At 34.4% G+C, this 16382-nt stretch overlaps 1 protein-coding gene across 14 annotated transcripts in view; it reads left to right on the top strand.

Moving 5' to 3' along the window:
- The window catches only part of Itpr (Inositol 1,4,5,-trisphosphate receptor), a 281735-nt gene that overhangs the window by 172868 nt on the left and 92485 nt on the right, over positions 1 to 16382 (top strand). For 10 of the 14 annotated variants that reach the window (XM_081762388.1, XM_081762394.1, XM_081762393.1 and 7 more), the window contains 6 exons: positions 1948 to 1995; positions 2934 to 3054; positions 3672 to 3904; positions 9555 to 9690; positions 13250 to 13354; positions 16000 to 16181. In XM_081762388.1, coding sequence (XP_081618514.1) covers positions 1948 to 1995; positions 2934 to 3054; positions 3672 to 3904; positions 9555 to 9690; positions 13250 to 13354; positions 16000 to 16181 — 825 coding nt within the window. The remainder of the gene's footprint in view (positions 1 to 1947; positions 1996 to 2933; positions 3055 to 3671; positions 3905 to 9554; positions 9691 to 13249; positions 13355 to 15999; positions 16182 to 16382) is intronic. The other 4 variants (XM_081762389.1, XM_081762398.1, XM_081762399.1 and 1 more) reach the window with 1 other exon arrangement.

Genomic DNA, 16382 nt, shown 5'->3' with positions numbered 1-16382 from the left:
TGTGCGTGTTTCCAATGTAAAAAAAAAAAAAAAAAAAAAAAAAAAAAAATCGGAATTTCTCTTATTCCCAATCTATTGTCTTGATATTTTAATTGTTCATTCTTTTGTAGAGTATGCAGTGTAAGCTAGATCTTAAAAGACTACGATTTTGGAAATATTCAGAAGACGAAGACAAGCTATTCTTTATCCTCAGATATGGTTGTAAAGTAGAGTAAAAATCTGTTCTCAGTCGAAAACGACTGTTGAATCAAGAATAACTCTGATTTTCAGCGTCCGGCATTACTATGTTTATCTTGTGTGTGTTTCTCTCTAGGTTTCTTATCTCGTTATGCTTCGATGGTTTTAATAACGTGATGTCTGATTTACATAAATCATAATATCAGTAAGAAAAGGCAAATTAAGAAGAATAAAAAAGAATATATATCGATGAGTCTTTGCCTTTAAGAAAAATTTGCTTTACAGTGCCAATAAGCGGTGTAAGGATGATTATGTATTTATAGATTCAAATTCTAAGTTTTCGTAACGTAAACTTTTCTACCAAGGCAGTATTCCTGTTATTAATGATGCTTTGGATAAAGAGCCAACAGAGGAATAAAATATAATCGCACTGCCTATTGAAGAAATCAAATTTAATAATAGTTCTACTTTTTCTCATAAGAAACAATTCATTATTTGGATGTATATTCAAAAATAATATACTTGAAAGACGTAAAGTTGAAATATACCTCAGGATCTTAGTTGGTAGTGTACATGCTATGAATTTACGTACTAATACACAGTAATGTCATTTTATTATATATATATATATATATATAAAGTTATTGATTTCCATTCTGTGCTTTTTCTCAAACGGATGTTAGTGCATGTCATGAAAATAGCACATCAGAGTGAGGAGAAATTGAGTTAATGCATTTAAGTTTTGATAAAATTATCTGTTGAAATGTAGGCCCTGTATATTGTTTGTTTTGAAGACTGCTCATCGTTTTACTTTCCTACTGTTTCAAATATGACATTTATTATCATAGCTGCAGTTTTATAGCTATGTTAATCTGATCTGTACAAATACATGACACGAAGGAACTTTTATAAATTGATTATAAATTAATTTTTCTCTCTGCAAATGAAGAAGGTATAATTTAAACGTTTGATGAAGATAAATATCAAAAAAGGAAGAAGTGGAAAGACGACCAGTACAGAAAATTGTGTTTGATGCTTATGTATACACTGATTTCCAGTACTAGCAGGTGATTCACGCACATCATGCAGAAAAATGTTATTCAAAGAACTAAAATAATTCCAAACAAGATGAATCGAAGTGTACAACATTTACCTCAAGAAAGAAAGAGAATGAGAATAGCATTTTACAAATGTAGAATTTCACATTTTCTAATTACAAAAAGAAATTAAATGGATGGGTAATTCAGAGTTTGACAATGGTGTACACGACACTTTAGAAAAAACTGTTTATCTATGTACATATTTCTTAATTAATTAATATTTTAATAGACTCCGTGTCGCTTGTTTTGTTTCTTTATTTCTTCGACAACTGTGTAGTATGGGCAATCATTCCCTTCACTCAAATGTAGTGTACCAGTGTTCTTCCACTTCTCTGGTAGTTCATCACACATTCTAAGGTTTATGGTCACTTGTGAAGTACTAATACATTACTTTTATTGCGCCCGCCATATAAAACACCGAAATACTTGCATTTTTCTCTTCCTCAAAGCTATTTTACCAACTCTCAGTAGGTACTGCTTTTAATGTTGCTGGGAAGATTGTTGCCTGAGAAATGCGAGACTAATCCTCTGCATTGTTTTCTCAATTAACAAGTGATAAAAAATTTCTCTTTCTTCCTTGTCTAGAGAGTAAGACAAGTGATGGAGTTAGGAATGTGCATTCTACACATGCTGAAAAATAAATTCTCCCTTTTCTCAAACATGCTGTCAGGGTGATCCTAGAGCAGTGAATGAAACGGAATTAGAAGAGCAAAAAAGGGTATGAAAGTGAAGCACTGCTAAAATGTATTTTTTATCCCTTACTATTGTGATGCATGCTCTATCTTTTCGTAGCGTGCAAAACTGCAAAGTGCTTGAATCTATTTCTTGTCTGTTGTATTCTTTTTCCTTACACTGATGCATACCATTCTTGTATTTAATATGAATAACCGCATTTACCGAATGAACAATACTAATAAGTACTCTAGCTATCGTGTGGATAGCCACTCCTTTAAGTGCTTTTTTTTATTACTCTTTGCTCTTTATGAACACAACTTTCAGACACCAGTGTTGATGTTTACTTTTCTGAGTGTATTTTGATTGGTCAGTAATTATGTTGATGTTATTCTTTCTATTAGAATGCATCCTAAGTTTGAAGACTGGAGTATCTAAAGTATGCCTTATTGCTTGGAAGGTTTGTAATTGACATCGCCTATAGTGTATGAGGTATACTGTTTTAAATAAAATAGTACACTTGTAAAGCAAAATATTTATAGTTTGGCTTTTGTTAATGCTTATCCATTTATGAGGAATGGTAGTTCTGAACAAGTGAAAATTTAAATTATAATATTAACACTGAAGCAGGTTTAAGATAGAATAACAGCATATTTAATATTGTGTGATATTTGCAATATTAATGCAGACTTTATGATAAACCTTATGTATATGACCAAATTTGTAATACCAAAGTTTGCATGAGCTTACATCTAAGTAGAATTGTTGCAGTAGTTAAAGTACACGTATATAATGAATCCTCTCATAGGTCTTCGTAGTTGTAAGATTAGTTCTAGGTAGAGTATATTATATAATTCATATTTGATTGAAAGCATGCCAATTGCCTATTGGAATAAATATCTTTAGTTTCTAAATGCTATTTTCCATCACAAATTTTCCGGTTGCTGTGAGTAAAGCATTAATTAGGTTCTTTTTGTACATTAGGGCGATGCTCTCCGCAACAGTTTACTCAGCAGATATTTCGGGAAGACTTTTCAGCAGAAGCAAAATACTGTAGACCTTGCTATACCATCTCAACTTCCAACTATAACTCACGGCCCAGGAGGTAAGGAAATAGTTCGGAGAATGTGCACTAACAACAAGAAAATTCTGAAATTTGTAGTTAATTGATTACGTAGTTAATTTTGTGTTTAACTTCGAAGACAGATATTATTACTTCTTCAATAAGTGGAAACAAAATTTACATCCGCGAATAAATGAATGTCCTTACTCTGTTGAAGCTGAATCTTAAAGAAATTCATCTTGCAGTTTAATAAGGCCAAAATTAGAACCATTGAAATTGCTAATAAAACTTATTTCGATATTTTACATGATATTTTCATCCATGAATATAATATTTTTCACTTGAATATTCAATTGTTGCCTTTCAATACGTAGTGCTGGTGCTACAGAAGGTTAATGGTCAATAATTTGGTACAAGGTTGTCAGGTACCGAACATGTGTTAGACGAAAATGTTAGAAAAGAAGTAATATGTTGAGACAGTTGCGTTCTGACTCCGTACTGGTTGCAAACCATGTTTGCCGATTACTGTAGTTCAAAAACTGCTGGGAAAATATGTGTGCTAAGAAATAATGCAGTATGCTTTCTTTGTCTGTGTTACTTTCTTTGTCTTTCTGCGTTACTATTATTTTCGGAACTGTACAAGAATTTATTTTCTGCAGCAAAAATTTTAAGCCGGGCAGGACGGACATTACATGAAGTGCAGAGTCATCTGGATCGAGAAGGTGCCTCCGATCTTGTTGTTGAATTGGTGATTAAATCTGTTCACTCGCCCTCCATATACGTTGAAGCTGTAGAATTGGGTATAGCACTTCTCGAAGGAGGAAATCCTGTCATCCAAAAAAGCATGTATACGAAGCTTATGGGAGGAGATCTGAGTCAAGCTTTCTTTAAAGTAAGTAGGTGTATTCCATTTATTTGTTAGTGGATATTTCCTAGTAGCTATGAGATATGATCATTACATTTTAACTAATGCGCTTTGTGGGGTTAGAAGTGAGAAGGGAATTGACGTTTTGTTATTTCTTACGTGTAATATTCAGTATATTACACGTTAACGGTGTTAAAATGAGAAAAATTGTTCCAGTATTGAAAGCGAAAATTCGGATATTCAAATGTCAAATATCTTTATATATTGATATGAATGAAATGTTGATATGAATGATTTAGGAGAAACTATATGATAGAATAAGACATAATCTGATTTGCATATGATATAGTAACAGAGAATTACTTTTTTCCAAACAAAGTCATAGCATATTAATTGCAGTGCTGTTTTCAATTATTACAGCCATACTCTGTCTCTCTCTCTCTTGAAGTCGGTTACTGGAAGCGAACTGGGTGCCGTAGTGGTTAACGCATCGGTTCGGCACGACGAAGAACTCGGAATCGAGTTCCAAGTCCAGTCATCCACTTTTTCATTCTTTGTGTATCATTAAATTCGCACCTGATGTGTTAAGATCCAGTTGTTTTCTCCTTTCATTAATATATAATGATAACACAACCGTCAGAGGTATTCTGAATATGGACACTGGATTGCCCAAGTACAAGAGCTAGGTTGTGGTATAAGAAGGGTTGTTGGAATATTCCCCAGCCCAAAAAATCCACTTCCAAAATTATACTTCAAAACTTGGATTGAAATGATAACCTTAATGTGATCAGTTTCTTCAATACTGTTTCCCAGTACACGCCTAGTTTCAGAATTGGTTTTAATATTATCAAAAGGAGATCTCCAGAACAAATACTGCGGAAAAAATGTGTTTCAGAATCATGCTTAACGAATTTAGTTCGTACTCTGTCAAATTCACTGTAACGATATTCAAGTGTAATCTGGGACAAAAAGCAATACGACTACGTTCCCTTTGTTTTTGTCGTACATACTCGCGTATTACTGTATATAAATAATAAAATGTCCTCCGTGTGTTAGTTAATTACAAATTGAAAATGCTTCACTTAAAAAAAAAAGGATTTTTCAGTACTACTATCGGATGATTTTTCAATACATACACAATACAAAATAAATACGAAGTATTGAAATCCTTTCAATACAAAAAAAAAAAAAAAAAAAAAAAAGGATTTTTCAATACATACACACACACAAAGGAAAACGAGTTTCATTAAAAAAGAAACAAGATCTCTTATGATAATTCCAAATTCCAAATCAGACTTTGTTTTTAATACTATAGTTTTAATCAAAGACACTAAATGCTTCATTTAGAAAAGAAAATCACTATAGATCTGCCTGTATTTTCTCAACACTACACTACACACGTATATAAACGAAAAGTAGCTGCATTAAAAGGAAGATCGAGAAACTCCCGGATTTTTCTTTCATATCTAGTGAAATATGTGGCATATAGTATGATTATCAAATGTAGTATAGCAAGTCCTTTAATCGTAAAATATATTGTAAGAAAGCAAATTGGCAACTGAGAACGAAATTTTAAAAAAATATTCCATTTCAGTTCTTTCAATATACTATATATATTAAATTCAGTCTATCCTTTTAGATTCTTGCTTTTTCTAAGGAAAATGTGGACTTGCAGTTAAGTAGCTACTGCTTTAGTACTAATTATCCGACATCATGGTTCATACGTCATTCTCTTGGCCATTTTGTAATCAGGATTCACTCGGGCTCAAACTCACTATCTTGAATGAAGCTTGCGCTCACGTCTCACTGAGGCTCAAGTTGGCGAGTCCGGGATCGCTTTTCTGAGAGAGACTTCTCTAGATCGATATCTTGCTCACTAATATCATTAGGGCTCACGCTGAGCCCGCTCTTTGTGGTTGACGTTATACAATATATTGTTACAATGAAAAAGCAAGATGTGAGCTAACTATCCTTTTCACACCTAGTAGTCGCAATTATGAACATTAAATTGTTTTCCGTATTAGGTTGAACTCTTTCAAATTTCTGCAATTTTAGAGAAAAATTTCGATTCAGTTCTGATTATTCTACTACTATTCATCCAAGTATCATGGCTTATACGTCATTCTCTAGAATGAAACATTCTTTCTGATGATACCATGTGCATGTCTTCATAACGTACAAAAAGGGATAATAAGGGAAATTTTCCTCCGAAAATTGCTTTTTGGAAATCTGATGTCCTCTTGAGTACCCGAATATGATCTAACTTAAAAATACTATGATTTATACGTAATACGTGTGCCAAGTTTCGTAGCAATATCTAGAAGAGTTACGTGGGTAAAAATATTTCTCAGTTCTATTTGACAATACAAATAAGATACAAAGGACGTTTAATAAGTTTTGCATAGGTGGGTATAATATTGTTATTAGTTACAATATTGTGATGAAATTATAGGTAAACTAATTAATCCTTTGGCTTCAAAATGGTAATAATTGTTTCGTATTGTTCACATGTAAATCACAATGGACACTGAAGTATACATCAGGACCCGACAACGGTAGGGAATGGAATTCCTGTTCAAAACCAGTAATGAATCAGCCACATCAATTCGTAGGATGTTGCTTGGAAGAAAATTACGGTCCCCTTTTCCTGGGATCAGTGCGGTGTCATTTTCATAAACTTCTTGGAACATGGCTCCACGATTAATAAGGAGTGTTATTGTTTGTCACTGGATAAAGTACGACATGCTTTCCCGACCAAGAGACCGGAGCTGCAATTTAAGGTTATAAATCTCCATCATGACAATGCCAAGCGTCACACAGCCATGATGGCACAGCAGAAAATCATGAAAATGGGTTGGGAAGTAGTCCCTCAGCCTCCTTATATTCCGGCCTTGCTCCTTCGAATTTCATCCTGTTTATTCGTCTGAAGGCCCATTTGCGGAAAAAAAAAACATTCGACAGTGACAACGCGCTCATTTCTTGTATGAAACAATGGTGTAAAAGTCAGCCACCTGAAGTACATTCAAGGTGTGGAAAGAACGTTGGACGAGATGCGTCACATCAGATGGAGGCTACATTGAGTGACATGGACTTGTAGCCAAAGGATCAAAGTATGTTCACTTACAATTTCATCATCATATTGCAACTTATAACACTATTATAACTATGTGTGCAAAAATTATTGAATGTTCTTTGTACTATCGGAGAATTGAAAACAGTGACAACACTCTTATTCTTCTAATGTGCCACGCATTACACTCAAAGTACATCACCCAAATACAAATGCAACAAATTCACATAAATAATAGCTAAACCAGTACCCACTTCCTTGTTTGCCTTAAAAAATTCATATAATGTTTTCTGGATGTAAGGAGGGGAATGGGAAGAGAAGAACGAGTTAAATGCTATGAAGTTATATCTTAATATATACTTATGAACTATGGACCTAAAGTACCGACAAACAATACTGATAAACTTTCTTTTTCTTTTACTTTTTTCTAAGCAAAGATAGAAATATTTCTACACTACCTCAAACCACGCAGCTTCATTTCAAGCCTAAACGTGAAAGGACTTCACCTTATATCGTCGAACGCAAGGAGCGGAAAATGCATTTTGTTATAACATCATAACCTCTGGATATAAGACAAACTAAAATCACGTCGAAGCTAGCATATAAGTTCTAAAGATAATTGATGATATGTGTGCATGAAACAGCGTTTGTGCTAAAAGGGTTAATAAAGCCACTTTCTTTCATCTCTGGCTCTTGACTTCAGGAGTGACTGGTATTTACCTGGAATGTTTGGAGAGAAGTGAAAGAAATCTTCAATCAGGACGGCTGCTCTTGAATCCTGAGTGTAATAGAGGATTTTATTCCTATTCTATATTATATAGAATTATTTACTTCTTTATACTCTACTTAATTGTCTACTTCGTCCTTTCTAGAAATCGAAATATAAGCGAATGCCAAGTGCAAAATATATCCCACGAAACGTGGATGGCTCTTCAGAGTTTCATTTTAAGTATGTACAATAGAACATAAGTGCTAAAAATGGTATTTTAAGTAGGAAGACAGCTTTAAATGTAGGGACAAAATTTAATAAGACCCAACTATTGGGTTGGTCTTTATTTAAAAAAAAAAAAAAAAAAAGAAAAAGAAAAAGAAAAAACTGGGTTTCTCACAACCCTGGGTATAAGGCATGTGATCTAAATAAAAAGCACCGACTTGGAGAGTAAGAGAGTGAATGGCTGTTCTGGGAAGCAAACTGGGTGACCTAGCAGTTAACGCATCAACATGGTACGCGGAAGATCCTGGGTCCGAGTCCCCGTTCAGTCATCCACTTTTTAACTCTTTGTGTAGCAACTTCGTATCATGTTAGTTTATTGTACATTTCAAAATTCTGTTGCAAGTTTCAGAGATAATTTACTTAAGAAACTAAATCTATTTGAAGATAGATCGAATCGGCTTCGTTTCAGAATTTATATTCCCAGCATTGAAACCAGAAAGCACAAACACTTGCCTGGCCTCAAGGGAAGCGGTTTATGATATTTAAAGATTCATATTTGAACTAGCTACTATTATCTAATTCAGAGCAGTAAGAATACTGAACTAGAAATTTTTCATACTGATGAACTTTTATTCTGTAGATTATTCGAGATTTTCTACTTTATATAGGAATTTCTTCGTAGTGTTCCAAATTCTAAAGTGCACATTAATGGCAAGAGCAAGTGCTACTTTCTGTAAAATTTCCTAAGCATGTTAAATGCCAATAGTTTTTGTGCTATGGGATATCAAGTTTATTTTTCCACATATCACGAAGTTAAGTTAAAAACGAAACATATTTTGACTTCTCTTTACGTAAGCCTTTAAGCTTGTTTTTGTGAATTGAATTATTTCCCAAACGTTGTAATATGAATTTCGAAGCATTCAATATGTATCTTCGTCTTAAGCAGTGGCGTAGCACACTTTTGCGCCCCCCCCCCCCCCGCAAAGTATAGAGAAGGGGCCCTAGTTGTAAAGCCGATAGAAGTAAGATTGAAGTTCTACTTCTTTAAATCTTTATTCATCGCAAGACTTCGGGCCCCCCCCCCCGCACTGCAGGGGTTGCGGGGGCAGCTGCTACGCCACTGGTCTTAAGGTAGATATTTTCGAGGATTTTTTGCACTTACAAATATTCAACAGAGAATTGATATCTAGATTATTTAATTTGGAGACATTCCATGACGAGGAGACAAACTAACTATAATTAATTACTTTCACACAAACCCGTATTTAACTATCACCTACCTATGACTGTTCATATTACTTGGTTGGTCATATTTTCTTTATTAATAGTACAAGTAGAAATCGGTTTCTTGGAATTAGTATGTTATTTGCAGCTTGTAGAGTGTACTTACTCTTTTTCAAGATGTAAATCATCTTCGTGAATGATGACAGTTGTCTGAAAAGTAAATATACTTAAAATGATATATCGGTACAGACTTCAGAATCGAACCTTTTTATGCTTCTCACACGTGTGAAAAATATTTATTTTAGACTTTCTGCACACACTTTTATCTCCTAGGCCAGTGCTTGCTTCTTGTCTTACCCGTTGGAAATTCTTTTCGTATCGAAGTTGTGTTGTGGTAGGAATTTGAATTTTGCTCTTTTAATGTGACTTTTCCTATTTGCGATTCACAGGTGTTTCACGATAAAATGAGAGATGCTCAACAAGAAATTAAATCGACAGTCACTGTTAATACATCAGACATAGCAGCAAAGACAAATGAAGAGAAAGACCAAGGGAAAGAACTTGATAGGATTGCAAGAAGGAAAGGTTTGTTATTTCTGTAATTTTGTTATTATTATTATTATTATTATTATTATTATTATTATTATTATTATTATTATTATTATTTTAATTTTACATTTATTGGTAAGAATAATGACAAAGAAATTTTAACTATTAAAAATAATTGGCCTTATGATAGATTGCATCTGCTAGTTTATTTACAATGAAAATGTATAGTGGCTGGCCTGATTTTCTTTTCTTTACTTTTTAAGCTGATGTTCACTTTGCACATGAAATATATGTCTATCGTAACACCTACTTTTAAGGTTCAGCAATCATAGAATTGGAAAAAGCTTTGTAACGACCAAAACATGGAAATAAAGAGCGTTTTGAGCGTTTTAGTTTAGCGTCCCTTTCAGCAGCGAGGCTATACGAGACGTGGACCTACTGATTAACGTGGAATCCGAACCACATGAGCTCCCGCCGGGAATCGAACCCGGATCTCCCACGCCAAAGGCGCGTACGCATGGAAATAAAGAAGGAATTTATTGGTATGAAGACCTTAATCTTACCTCTTGCTAAAGAAAAAGCTGAGTTTCGGGTATCCGTCCACCTGCATGTGCCCCGTATATAGACAACTTGCTAACATTCTTTTTATCGAACCAAAATCAAAGGAGAGTGACAACTTTGGGCACAATGATGTGCAAACTTAAATTTAATACTCATCAATGGCTTATATCATTAGAAAGTAAAGTCTAAGTGGAGTCAAAATTATGCATCATCAGAAGAAGAAAAAAAAAAGCATGTCAAAGTGATGGACTGTATAACACAAAAGCTGGTTCATTCTGTAATAGTTCGGTTTGATAATACAATGACTGTTTCTTACAAGTCCCGAGTTAACATAAAATGCACATTGAACACTACGATGGTGCAACTATATGCTACGCGCGCACTCACACACTGCTGCTATACATAGTTTCAACAAGCACCTACCCGACTTGCTTCTTCTTCTTCTACAGCTAACAAGTTACATTTAACAAACATCTTTAAACAAAACTAAACAATTTAAATAAACAAGTTAGGACTAAACACAAAGAAAAGAAAAAATAAAACAGAGTAGTACATGAAAGAATTATTGAATGCAATGTCGAAATGTAAGAAGCAAAGAAACAGTATTAAGTAAACACCATGTTTCAAGTTCTGTCGTATTTTATTGTCGAGAAGATAGAGTTAAAATCAAACACGAACACTTGTGATTCCAGTGCTACTGAACATTACGTATAAATCTAAAATACGCATTGAAATCCTGGAATTTATAACTCTTATTGGTGATCTAAAGTTTTCTTTAATGTACGCAACAGTTACCAACCGTTTAAACATATCTATTCTCAATTTCGAGGCACCTCTACACACAGTAGATTAAAAAAAAAAAAAATCGGTTTGATACCACTAGAAAACATGCGTACTTGTGACCTTATGTAGTAAGAATCTCACGTCAACTGTAGGTCTACATATCATATAGCTGAGTGCTGAAAGGGAAAATTTAAACATATCAGACCCTTACATTAAACTGAAAGTTTACATTTGGTATGGACTTAGTACGAAAAACGCAATCAACCCAATAAATAGATCATTTCATTGGTTTTCATAAGATTTGTTTTGTTATTATTACTAGCTAAATGCCCGATTTCCGCACGAGAGAAAAATATCTGATTATATGTATTATAAATTATCTGTTTTTAAAATACTTGTTGCAGTTTCAATGTCATTGAAATTATGTAACCGCTCACATAATCGCTCCTGTTAAATTTTCACAACTTCGAGGAAGAGTGAAATAATTTTTTCACTCCGAAATGGTGGATTCCTTCCAACCATCCTGAAATCTCATTTTTAGAGGCGCCTGTGAATGTACTTTCTAAAATTATGACCAAGTAAAATCACTTTCTTTCACCTAAAATCGTAAGATTTTTCTCCGTTTTGTGGAAAGTATTGCTCAATTTATAACTCTCAAAATTAACTTTTCAAAAATGATCTTTGAGTCTTTTCTTAGTAGCGAAACTTCGCCAAATCTCTTTCTAGCATGATTGTATTTGTATTTTGTTCAAATATATAGTATACGAATTTTGTGGCTGTGTGCTGAGCGTTTCAAAAGAAAATCATTATTTAATCTTCCTATGTAGTACTCTAAACTGAGTCTTACACAAAATTTAGATGTGTATATATAGAGAGAAAATTCTTACACAATTTCAGCTTCTTAGAACGAGAAAAGGTTTACCCTATCCATACCATTTAACTCCCCTTTCAACCTTCTTGATTCTTGAATTTCAGAAAATTCCATTGTACCCATAGTCTAGAGTCTAAGAATATTTGTACAAAATTTTAATTACCTACGCCCAACTGTTTTGGAGGTTTAATCAACGGTGAAGAATGGTCCAAGCCCGCTTTCCTAAGGAGTCTCATGTCTTACTGTAAAAGTTCATTTTACCTTCAGCCTAGGTTCAATGAGAAAATTCGTACAAAATTTCAAGCTGCTATGCCCGACATTTTCGAAGATCTATTGAAGGGTAAGGAAGAGTTATAAGACCTCCTTTTTCTCGTAGCGGTCACATTTCGTGTAACTCTGTCTTATCCTCAACCAAGAATTCAGGGATAACATTTTGCATAAATTTAAGTTTTTATGCTCAAGAGTTCTGATGAAAAGATTGAAGATCCCCTTCTTTTCTGTAGGAGTCATTTCGTATAACTTTTCCTCAGTGTAGGCTCTAATGTACAAGGGAAATATACGAAATTTCAAGGCCCTACCCTTTTGCATTTTTGGAGAACGAAAAGGAAAATCAAGCTCGCCTTTCGCACCTTACGGTGTCGCAATTTCACGACTCCTGTCTTTAGGCTAGAGTACATGGAGAATATTTGTGGAAAATTTCCATATTCTTCGTGTAATAATTTCGGAAGAACTTGTCAGGATGTAGAACCTCATCGGTCCGTACAACTGTCAAAGGTACTTGGTTTGGGCCTAGACATCAATAGGAAACTTACCGCCCTTCTTCCGAAGGGTTAGAATGGGAATCTTTTTTTCTTTCTTGCTTCGTTGTTCTTTTAAATAAAGATATTTGAATGATCGACGGATTTTTTTTCTGTGCTACTGATAATGTTGATATGTCATTATTGAATATATTTAAGCAACTCTACAATATCTCGAAAATATCCAGAGAAGGCTGTTTAATGATGGAAGAAAATGAAAATTTCATTGAGCGACATAGTGCGGAAACCGTACTCTATTTAAGCTAATATTTTTAACATGGGTATTAAAATGAAAAATCCCATTTTATTTACTACATTACAATGTCCAGTTTTCTTATTTATTTATTAAAGTTACTGGGCAACATGTAATGAGTTAGTAAGCATGTTGAAATTTTATTCACTGAGTTCAATCCGAATTTACATTTTCTCGGTAATAAATCATATCAGAGCAAACGTTTGAAACAAGATAGTATTTGAAGCAGCTAATTAAAACAAGTCAGTCTTCATTATATCAGAACAGGAAAAGTACATTTTATGCAATTTTATGTATTAATATATTTAATTATTGTGTGTTTGCTTTCAGTTAAGCCAAACGGAATAATAATTACAGATGAACTAAGAGAGGAGTTGAATCAAGCTGCTATAGCTACGTCACAAGCATATGCCGGTGCAAGAAGTGGAACCCCGGGTTAGTTGACTTCAGCAAAGGTTATGCAGTTGTAAGAATATATTGTGTGGGAGAATTCTTTGGGTGCCTCACCCCATGTGTACATTATTGCTCTTGAATTATCACTTTTTTTTTTTTTTTTTTTTTTTTTTTTGTTCACTTTATTGAAATTTCAAAAATACATTCAGAAGTTCGCATAGTATTGTCAAGTAGCCTAGGCCGTCAGGTTAGCAATAGTAAAACCTGTCTGTCGCTGTTTCGAATCCCGATCAGGGAATGGGTGTTATGTGTTGCTATTTCACCTTCCATTTCATCATCATCATTTAGTTTTCATCGTCTTCTTTAGCCTAAAAATGAATAAATAAGCACTTGGATGCTACATCGTTTTTCATAGTTTTGTCATGCGAAGCTTGTTAACCACAAAATCAAATCTGGTTATGTGACTATAGAAAGATCCAGTATTTATTTCCCTAAGAGGTTATAATGTCTAAAACTTTTCAATAAAATCAAAGTCAGTGTGTAAAGATTTATCTCTGTTATAGCTACTAGAATACTAAATTACAATATTTATATCTTTGTCTCACATTTCTACCAGTTTATTTTGATACCGATTGATTGTTACCAGGACTAAATTTACCAATTAAATTTTATGAAGTGTCCTTTAGACTGATTTAAGCTTCATTCATCATTAAAGCTGAAGGCAAATTGTGGCTCAGTAATCGCATTTTTATGTGTGCGTGTGTAGTACCCCATCCTTTTTTCTGTACATTTTAGAACACACCATATTTTATTCATGTTTTATATGCAATTAGTCTAATTTGCTTTTACATTTAGTTTCTTTACTTTCACCACTTATTAATACTTGCTGCAACTAAAGGTATGACATTTTTTTATGTCTCTGAAACGGAAGAGCTTACGGTACATCCGATTTAACTTCACCTATGTAAATCAGGTTACTGCACTCATAGCTTTTCCCGCTTATCTAGTGGCTAGCACGCGTGTCTTTTTTAAACGTTCCCCTGCTAGGATAGCATTGACTGCCTTACGGTCGTTTAGGTTTCGCCTTTATCTACAAGTCCATGTCTCATGTAGCCTTGAGCCGAAAAGGGACGCTTAACTAATAAAAACATCAAAAATTGAAATTAACCTTTGGATCGACGTCACATTTTATAATTCGTGATGGTCAATGAAGTATCAAACATCACGTAAACTTTCATGATTAGTTTTTGATAACGCTTCAAACGTTATTTATATCTAAATGTTCACACCTCATACTGAGGTATCCATAGGTAAGATTGTAGAGGTTTTTCCAGTCTGTTGCCTCTTGTTCTGTGCACAGTCATTCTGCATAGGCTTACAAAATCATTTGCGAAGTATGTTATGTTAAATACTGCCGTTCTCCATGATGCGTGTTGAAGGTGGTTTGCATTTTCCGGAGTAAACATCGTTTCAAGTAACCCCATAGGAAAAAGTTCAAACAGGACCACACCTCCTAATCCAATGATCGAGGAGTTGTCCATTGGCGAACCTCTTGTCCGTAGTTTGTTGTGCATTATCCTCTGGAAATAACTAGGAAAGGTGTAACTTTATGCTAGAAGAGACGAAACCACTATATCCTAAAGCAGTTTGAGGTAGCCCGCAGAAACAAAAAATGTGCCTAGGAATATGGGTCCAATGACATGGGAGTTCCATATTCCATACAACACTTTCAAACTAATAATTCGTTTTTGAATGTGTGCATACTGTTTGGGTATCTCTGTTATCTATGGTTTTGATGGTTTATATAATCAGTTTACTTATAAATACGTCTCGTCATGTATTATGCGAGCGATGGATGATGTTGTTGGCGTAAGCTCCAGGTACAATAATGCACTCGCCTATGAGGGTCATCCTCTGCTATTTTCTGATGGAAGTTTATTTTATACGCATGCCTCTTGTCGGTTTGCAGAATTTGCACATTGGACATGTGACTGACTCCAGGTTCTGCTGATGGACGTCGTGTGTTTCTCTCTCACCTTCCGGCAAAGAATTTCAGGACTGTCGTGAACGTTTCGCCGTTGGTAGCAGTTTTCGGACAGCTACTATGGGGCTTGTCCGCCACATTACCTGTTTCATGAAACTTGACAATACAAAAAGACTATGATACCGCCAGGATGTCTGTTATACTCGTTGCGCTTAAGTTCTCCAGTATCAGGATCACTTCAATCCTTTCTCATCATTAGGGACATCATCCGTCATCTACAATAGAGATGATGTCAGTCATAAACTGTAATTTTTGAACCCTTACGACTACCATGAAACCAATCACAGGATTTATATTTGCGAGAAAATTAACGTGTCATTTGATGTCGCATACGACCCCCTTTCCGTTTACAAAATGTGACGTCGATCTAATATGGCGGATCTCAAGATATCAACAACAACCAAAAAATACATTGAAACATAGGCTCTTTAACCCGATTAATACGATAAAGTCGGATCTGCAGTAACCTCACTCATTGGCCCCCCCCCCCCCAAAAAAAAAAATCATTGGACATCGTGGTTCTGTAATTATTACAAAAGAATTTAACAAGCAGTAATCACATTTCGGTTCTTAAACCATATGTGATTACTTTCATTGTTTCCATGATGTTTATTTAACATAATTATATTCTTGTGTGTTTTAGGAGAAGACATGGGATCATTAATTTTGAGTTCAGGTTCTGCTTTGGAGGATATATTGGCTGAAAAGCTAGATCGCCATCGTGATAGAGAAGAACAGAACAAATTATCGTCTAAAGTACTAGTAATGCAGCCTATATTGAGATTTCTTCAACTCCTTTGTGAAAACCACAACAGAGATCTGCAAGTAAGTTTACAAAATATGTGTCAAATGTCTGTGTTCTTTATGAGAATAATTTTTGATAATCAAATATTGTATAATAAAAATTTTTCTAATTTGTGGCACGAATTTTTTGCTAAGAAGCTGTAAAATCCTAACGTGAACACAGTAGCGCAAAAGTAATTTTACTCAGCCTCCCCTCCCCCTTTCCCCCGAAAAGAGACATTT

This window comes from Thermobia domestica, chromosome 6, assembly GCF_964235325.1.
Source record: "Thermobia domestica chromosome 6, izTheDome1.hap1.1, whole genome shotgun sequence".
NCBI classification, from domain to species: Eukaryota; Metazoa; Arthropoda; class Insecta; order Zygentoma; family Lepismatidae; genus Thermobia; species Thermobia domestica.
This window is presented reverse-complemented; position numbering and strand designations above follow the sequence as displayed.